At 50.1% G+C, this 8,847-nt stretch overlaps 1 protein-coding gene across 2 annotated transcripts in view; it reads right to left on the bottom strand.

Annotated features, from left to right (window-relative positions):
• Nucleotides 1–1,399: 1,399 nt before the first annotated feature.
• The window catches only part of T (T brachyury transcription factor), a gene marked incomplete in the record, with an annotated part of 7,863 nt that continues 415 nt past the window's right edge, over nt 1,400–8,847 (bottom strand). The window contains 8 exon segments of one of the 2 annotated variants that reach the window (XM_005390667.2): nt 1,400–2,279; nt 2,877–3,006; nt 4,374–4,550; nt 5,831–5,892; nt 6,008–6,069; nt 6,852–6,986; nt 7,598–7,862; nt 8,292–8,847. In XM_005390667.2, the coding sequence (XP_005390724.1) occupies nt 2,006–2,279; nt 2,877–3,006; nt 4,374–4,550; nt 5,831–5,892; nt 6,008–6,069; nt 6,852–6,986; nt 7,598–7,862; nt 8,292–8,497 (1,311 nt within the window). 2 annotated transcript variants of the gene reach the window in all.

Raw genomic sequence — 8,847 nt, 5'->3', positions numbered from 1 at the left:
AAAATGGTGATACGGGGTAGGAGCTGTATGCCATTTCAGGCATCCATAGGGATCTTGGGATGTATCCCTCACAGGTAGGGAGGATTACTGAGTTCAAACGCAGGGTTTTACACCAAGTTCCAGCTTCTGTCCGTTCTACATCCCCATTGTCCCTACTGCACTCCCAGAAAGACTCTTCAGATCTTTTAAGTATTACTTCTCTGGGTTTGAATTCCATCCCCAGAGCATCATCTGGAAACAACTCAGCAAGCTTCTGTCTCCTTAGTAACCTCCTCCCCACTCCAGCATTCACACCACTGACGGTCAACACAGACCTCAGCAGGCAGGGAGAAGTTTGCAGGGAGGGAGGCACCGAACACCCTGAGACCGCATGGGGGCCCCTGCCCACCTGGCTCCTTCCCAGTGTTCCCCAGCCCTTCTCCAGCAGAACCAGCACCTGCCCTGGTGAGGACTGATAGTCCAGACACCTGGGCCAATTTTGTTTCTCAGTTCTACCTGGTGCTTCCTACACACTATCAACAAACTGCTACATATGGAGATATTTCTAAGTAGTAATAAGTTGTAATTTACAATAAGCACATCCCATTTACAAAGCAGACACAAATTACACTGAAAATCCCCTATTTACTCTTAATTAATTCTAGATTTTTTTCTTAAGAAGGCAAAAAGAATTACTTCATGTCCTAGAAATGTTAGGTAGTCTTAAAAAAAAAAACCAGGCTGGACTAAGTGGTAACCAGCAATGCCAGCATGGAAGAATGCACGTGCCTACACTTTTGGAAGCTCCAGAGCCCCTCCACCATTCCCAACCTAACCTTTAATGTCCACGTTACCAGGAGTGGCCAGTACCACTCCACTGACTTCAGTCTGCCGGCTTTCTGTTTTTAGAAAGCAGAATAGTAAGGTGGAGACAGGGTCAAAGTTAAGGATTCTGCCACTAGATGGAGAAATTACAAGCCAGCAGAACCACGGGTCTGCCCCACTGTTGGAAACAAGCAGTGGGAAAGATATTTACAAATTCAGTCTTCTTTGGGTTACTATAGCAACTGTGCTTTATGCTGATAAACAATAAGTTTTTATCAACTCATTTTGTGTACTTTCACTGACATCCGGTGGACTCTATATTAATCTTTATGGCATCTGAATGTTTACATCCTGCCATTATCCACATCCATCTATGATTCAGTGTTATTTAAACCTCCTGAAAATCATTTATCATTTCCATTTTTGTGGCTATTAGCATTAAGTATATTCAAATTTCAATTCCAGTTCTGTAAGATTAAATGTAAACATTAAAGTTCACAGTAAATTCAAATGCTTAATTATGAGAAACCTATAACAAACAGCAAACTCACTCCAAATGAGAGGTTTGAATAACTAGACCAATCAGATCTTGAATATTGCCTTTATTTTGCAGAAAATGCTTTCTGCCGATTGTCTTTGGCTATTTTGTCAAAACAAAAATATAAAACAATTGGTTCCACAATACAAGAGATTAGCTGAATATGCTTAAAATAAACACCTTCTAGCGGGCAGGAGTCAAATCACCAGTTTGACTAAAGTCTGTTTTCCCTATGACTTCACTTTGTCCTTAACAGCTCAACTCTAACTACTCTTAAGCAACAGGGAGGAGAATTCACAAGTGTGCTCCCTGTCTTACTAAAGTACCACCAGTGGAGATTGCAAATTCAGGTTGCCAAAATCATCTACATACTGTATGAGAAGTTTTGGGACCCTGGCAAACAATTTTTGCCTATGAATCTTGGGGAATGGGGCCAGTGTTCCCCAGGTACAGATTCTGGGAAGCTGGGCTAGTGAGACTCGGCAAATAGCAAAGCATGTATTATTGTTCTTCCTCTCACTTTAACATGAAGTCAATCAGGCTTCTTCGCCTGGTTCCTGTCCCTGGACCCATGAGCCTGCCATCTGTGCCTCAGAGGTGGAGCAGATCAACACTGGTCTCCACAATGGAAGAGTCCTTGAATCTCTTGAGACAAGGGCTTGGTCACATGGAAGGAGGCGACACAGGCGTCCATGAGGCTATGAGGCGGCCTTGGGCCGCAGCATCATACTGGCTATCAGGAATGTCTGTGACAGTGGCCGCCCCTTCATACAAGGGTGAGCTTGAGGACGAGGCAGCTGGGACTGCATGCGAGAGAGATGCGTAGTGGGCAGGGGATCCTCGGAAGAACTGGGGCCCCAGCCCATTGGACACACTGGCTGCCTGGGAGCCAGGGGTGATGGTGCCGTTGCTCACAGACCACAGGCTGGGGTACTGGCTGGAAGAGAAAACAGAAGTCAGGGCAAAACTAGTGCTCTGCATCTATTCCTGATGATTGCATTACAACACCATATATCTTTTCAGAGAAATTAGGAGATTGTCCATCATAGAACTAGCCCACAGCACAGCAAAGACAGGCCCTGGTTTTATTAGAAGATGACAGAGGCCAGTTCCACTCCACACCACCATGGCAAGCTCAACGGATAGTTTTCAAGCAGGAACTTGGCAGTCAAGGAACCAGGTGCCCCTGCACACCCAGCTGATGGTAAAACTGTAAGTAAAAACCCAAGCCAGTTGCAATGGCACACACCAGTAATCCCAGGACTCCGGGAGGCTGAGGTGGGAGAATTGCAACTTCAAGCCCAGCGTGGGCCACTTACTGACTTAGTGTCACCAGTCTCAATATAAAAAAATAAAAAAGGGTTAGGTGATGTGGCTTAGTGCAAAGATCCTGAATTCAACCCCCAGTACTGGAACAAACAAATAAATCCATGCAACCACCCAGAGGTACAAGGTAGAATAAAGAAAAAAGGCAGGAGGGATGGAACCAGCATTCAGCCACGAGAGGGTGTACAGCATCCTCACACATACACACCTAGAGCCAGTGGGCGGGCTGGCGCTGTGACTCATGGGGAGCACACTGGTGTGGCTGGGTACTCCAAGGCTGGACCAGTTGTCATGGGATTGCAGCATAGACAGGCATGTAGGTGAATTGTCTGCACAGGCTGAGGAACATTAGAGCACGGTTACTAGACAGGGGTCTGAAGAACATTACAACATGGTTATTAGGTGGGTCTTCCAAGAGCAACAAAATATACTGAAATGCTACCTTAATTGAAATAAGCAACACAGAATGCCAATGGCATATGAGACATTAAACACAGCAAACAATCTATCAGCCTGGTTCACTGGTCATCAACGCACATATTTATTGCCAAATGTGTTTATTTGAAAATATAACCCCATAAAGCCGGGCATGGTGATGCATGCCTGTAATCCCAGCACTTAGGAGGCTGAGGCAGGAGGATTGTTGTGAGTTCGAGACCAGCCTGGGCTACAAAGTGAGCTCATGGCCAGCCTGAACTGCATAGCAAGACCCTGTCTCAAAAAAAAAAAAAAAAAAAGTTGAAAATATAACCCCATAAACCCAAGCTTTTTCCTTTATCACCAGGTCAGTACACGCTCTACAGAAAATGAATTCCATACTCATGTATTTGAGGAGAGAGATTTGATATCTTGCTTTTTGCTATGTTGGAGCTCAAACCCAGGACCTTACCACTGAGCCACACCCACAGCCCAAATTATTCACCTTTAAAAACAAAAATAAATGTCACTTTAATCTGCCTTGTCTCCAAGGATTATTTCATAAGAGTTAAATGGGCTATGGAAACAATTACTCCAGGCAAATTAAAAATATGATCTTCCAGCCTCAGAGTCTAGCTTCTGGCTGAACAAGTCCCAAGGGCTATTTCCTTTCATTTCAAATCAGTTGTAATTGCTTAATTGCTTTATGGTGTTCTTTAGCTATTTTCCTTCTTTTGGAGGAGACAAAAGTAAGTCTGGGAACAGAGTGTCAGAGAGAATTAGGCCTGGGGGCTTTACAGGCTGCCCAGGGCTCAGGACAGGGCAGGAGGCATCAGCCCACCTGGGGGCCTGCCCCCACCTGGCTTCTGACCAGGGTCTGGGTCTGGGTGGGGCATGAGATGGAGACCAGCCAGTTTTCAGTGATGCTGATGCCACCGCTCCAGGTCCACACTGGGACGGACCCAAGGTAACCACTTTAGAGGGAGCTATAAAGCACCCAGGCCTGTCTCCACTCTCGAGATTGACCTACAGTTGTTTGGAGAGAACTAGAGGTCTGTCATTTGGAAAACCTTAGCCTCACTCCGAGGCACACTAGACATGGCAAGCCCCCGCCAGGACCTCTGAGGTGGACCCAGCAGGGGTGAGAACATGAGATACACATCTTCCTGAGCCACAAAACTATCTTCCAGAAGAGGGCCTCCTTTCTTCTTCTGGATCCCTGCAGAATGCCTTTGGGGAGGAGGCTTCCAGCCACCCACCAGGCCCGAGGTCTTAAACTTGGACCTACTTGGAGAGTTGTTCCGATGAGTGTAGGGGTTGGGGTAGGGCGCTGCTCGGTGGCTCCTCAGGGCAGGGTACCTTTCACAACCATGCGTGGAGGGCAGAGAGAGGGCTCCTCCAAACTGAGGATGGGGGCTGGTAGGTGGGCACAGCGAGCTGGTTCCAGGAATAAGCCACCCCCCTGCTGTGAGGAGAGAATGTTGAGTGACTGGTGTTGGTATTAACTCTATATTCCAAGAGAGGCACAGCAGAGATCCATGAGAGGTTTTTCCTCACAGTCCTTGGGGAAGGGAGCAATCTTAACTGTCTTAACCCTCAATGCATCGTCTACAGCTCCTCCTCCTTACCTTCCTTCTCCTCCTCCCACAGGTTCTCCCCCTCTTCTACTCTGCTGCCCATGCAACTCCTGCTCTGTGGGCCCATCTGGGGTGGAACATTTCCGGCTTCCTCTTCTGTTTCAGACACGCCAAGGCCTCCACACATTCTTCCCAGGTAAGCATCAGAAAGTTACTAGCAACTGTCTCATCCTCTTCTGAAATTCTGATTTCTTTGTTCTTTTAAAAAATGTTTAATTTAAAACACAACATTTAGGGAGAACTACTCTGCTCTAATTTCCAAACTTTTCAGACAATACTAAAGGCGGAAGGAAACTTCCATGAAACTGGACTGCAGGGCCCCTTGCTTGCAGCCTACACCCTCTCTACAAGTACCTTCTCCAAGTAGCTGCCCTTGAGCTACTGTGGGGACCTGATTTAAATTAGCTGTTAGATTGGCCTAGAAGATTATCTTAAAACACCCATTCAGAATGGAAGAGGTTAGTTGCAGGAGGAGAATGCAAGGCTGGTGGTTCTCAAAGCCTTTGAAGGTACAGCAAACACTGCCTTCTCCACCCCTACACAGTTCAACATCTCCCCATCCCTCCCTGAGTGGAAAGGCGTGCTCAAGTAATTTTTCTTCATGGATATCACCCTATAGACCTGCACCTTTTGCTCAGACTCATGGAACTCTTAAAGGAAGCCAGACTTGAAGCAGGAGGACCCATCTCACAAGCCAAGTTTTGCACCAAAACCAGAATTCATGATCCAGCCCCAGAACCAAAGCAAGTTCAGGGTAATGAACTGTTCAGAAATATCACCTTAAGATGGCCTTCAGTGTTCAACCACTGGCAAAAGTAGAAACCACCTCCAAGAGGATATGACAAGCTAGACTCTGTTCTTGCCCACCTAAGCCTAAACACCCGCCCAGGCCCCAGTGATCTGTCTGTCCCAGGCGCAGCTACTTCAGCACAGAACCAAAGAGCCTAGGTTTAAGGTAATTGTTCACAGGTCACTGCTCCAACAACAGAGGCCGTGGGCCTTGGCACACGGACCAGGGCACCCTGTTCCCCCACCACACCCAGAAACTTGCTGGCATCAGCAAAATTAGTCCTGGAGTCAAGACACCAGAAGTCGCAACAAACCGTACATTGGGAGTACCCAGGCTGCTGGCTGTCCCCCACTTCTTCCATCCCGTCTTTGTGATCGCTTCTGTCAAAAAACCACGTCATATTGTCAAGAAGCAGCATCAGAAATTAAGAGTATATAATAACAGGTCTTCTTTCTGCCTACTTCTTTGGCCAAGAGGCAGTTTGGATGTTCTCACCTTTCTTTTGCATCCAGAAAAGCTTTTGCAAATGGGTTGTATTTAATTTTAAGAGCTGTAATCTAAAAAAAAGAAACTATATTTACCATATTGTATTTATCATTACTCAGAGGATGTAATTTAGCACCAAGAAATTGAGAAACACCATCTTGGAATATTCAAAACCTATTAGAGTTCTCTCAAGATGTCTTTTCTGATTGGGTCTGATGTAGCTGAGAAATTGCAAAGAGCATATTTATGAAAACTTGTAAATACCCACTTTCTAAGTGGAAGTCACAGTCAATTAACCTACCACTGACAACACTCCATGTGTATAAATCAAAATGACTCAAATCATAACCAGGGCTGCCAAAGAAATACATTTATCTGCTGGCTAGTTCTTATTTGTGGTCTACACTGACTACTGAACAACTTTTCTGTGTGGGCATCTCGCCAGCATTTGTACGCAGCGGCGTCTTCGCACTGCAGAGAAGGCAGTGGGACCCTGTTAGGATGATTCCAAAGCAGGGAGGTACCTCTCTCGCTCAAAAATTCCCATAGCACTAAACCAACACGTTTTATGCATTCTTTATTTCAAGCATCTGGTATATATTTCTAGTTTGAGACACTTTTATGTAGAATTTTAAAGGGGAAAACTTTCGAATGCGGATTTACTGTAAACCTTCCTCCCCTCTCTGCTGCCCTCAGATTGTCGTGGTAAACAGGAAAGGGCACTGACCCTTGGGGTCCCCCACACTGTTTGCCCACCATCTGCCCACCCACCACCACCAGCCCCACCCCACCACACCCCCCACTCCCGCTCTCCAGAGGGCCACACACTAAGAAAGTTTCGCAGCACTCTTACCTCCTCATTCTGATAAGCGGTCACTGCTATGAACTGCGTCTCGGGAAAACAGTGGCTGGTGATCATGCGCTGCGGACCCCCGACTCTCACTATGTGAATCCGAGGCTCATACTTATGTAAGGAGTTCAACATGATCTGAAGGAGACACACACAGCAACAGGAGTCCTACTTAAGACAACAAAATAACCATTCCATCTACCGCCATGGAGAAAACACATCCAGGCCTCAGAAAAAAAACCCTACACCTGGCAAGAAAGTGTCTTACTGTTGATGGACACGGGAGTCCTCAGGTGACACTCCTCAGTGGTCAAGACCTGCCACTTCCTGTAACTGTGAGCTGCCAGTACCACTTCAGTAAAAACAGTGAATGCCCACGACAAAACCTCTGCCCTGAAGCCTGAGCCCGACTGTCCTCCGGAAACCAAGCTCATTCAGACTTCTGCAATATTCTCACGGGTGTGCTTATTAGCTTAATGTGACTGCCTACCGTCGAAGCCAATGTCTTCACCCTCAGGAGAGACTGGAGGGTAGAACAGAGAAGTTCTCCAACTCCAGACCGGCAGGAAACCCTCAGAAGTAAGAGGGCTCCCACTCCTGTTCTCCAGGCCGGTGTGACCATTGTCAGCTTAATATAAACAGCTACTAAGGATTTAATTGGGAGAAGCAGTCCCCACGGAGAGACCCCTCAGGAGAGCAGCAGAGGTGCAGCGTTCTGTGTCCTAGCCCTCCGGGCTCCACGGCCCTACCTGGCCACCTCCGTTCAGCTTGTTGGTGAGCTTGACTTTGCTGAAGGAGACGGGCGCCTTCATCCAGTGGGCCCCGAAGTTGGGCGAGTCGGGATGGATGTAGACGCAGCTCGGCGCCTGGGGCTCAGGCTTGCCCCCTGGCACCCACTCCCCGTTCACGTACTTCCAGCGGTGGTTGTCGGCTGCCACAAAGTCCAGCAGGAAGGAGTACATGGCGTTGGGGTCCAGGCCGGACACGTTCACCTTCAGCACTGGGAACATCCTCCTGCAGAAGGCAGGGAAAACCAGGAGGACCTGAATCTAAGCCACGAGGCGGGCGAGGTACTGGGCAGAGGGCAGCTGCTCTGCGAACTTCCAAAGGGCTCTCCCAGCGCGTCCCTCTCGGAACCTCCACATCCAGGGCCGAGGCAGCGCCGAGGTCCTGGCAGGCCTTTGGGAGCGGGAGGCCAAACCCAGCAGGCACCCGCCAGACCCAGGCGTGCTTGCAGCGTCCCGGAGAGCCCTCCGGACCCCGGGGCCCCTACCCTAAACTCTCCCCTACCCTAAACGTCCACAGGGGAAGCCCCGAAGAGTGCGGGTTAGGGACCCACGAGGGGCTAACCACCGCCGCGGGAGGGGCCGAGCCGGCCCTCCCCGGGCAGAAAGGCGTCCTGCGGCGCGGCGCTCAGGCGCCCTGCGGGCTCGGCGGCCCTACCTGCCGTTCTTGGTCACGATCATCTCGTTGGTGAGCTCCTTGAAGCGCAGCCACAGCTCGCTCTCCTCCAGGCCCACGCGCAGCTCGCGCTCCGTGGGGTCGCCCTTCTCGCTGCCCGCGCGCAGCTCGCTCTCCACGGCGCTCAGCAGGTGGTCCACGCGGTGCTGCAAGCTCTTCCCCGCGCCCTCCGCGCCCGCGGCGCTCATCCTCCGCGGCCCTGCCCGCTCCCGAGCCGGGCCCCCGCCCCACAGCCACCTTCGCCCCCGTCGGCCGCTGCTCCTCGGAGAAGGGTCGCACCGGGCCGGGCTCGGACGCGGGGTCGGGCCGGGCTGTGGGGAGGGGCGGGGTGGCAGAGGGGCCCGGAGCGGCGCTTCCCCTTGAACTCCCTCGAGGCGCGCCTAGGGCAGTCTCTGGGGAGAGAAATCGGTCCCCTCCGCATAAATAGCGCGCCGGCCGGAGGGGCGGGCTGGGCCGCGCGCCCTTTGAAGTGCGGCCGCGGCCCATTGGCTCCAAGCGGCCATATCAGACCGCGCGTCCGCGCCCACCCCGAGCCGCG

This window comes from Chinchilla lanigera, unplaced genomic scaffold (genome assembly GCF_000276665.1).
Source record: "Chinchilla lanigera isolate Chin_1 unplaced genomic scaffold, ChiLan1.0 scaffold00038, whole genome shotgun sequence".
Lineage (NCBI taxonomy): Eukaryota > Metazoa > Chordata > Mammalia > Rodentia > Chinchillidae > Chinchilla > Chinchilla lanigera.
This window is presented reverse-complemented; position numbering and strand designations above follow the sequence as displayed.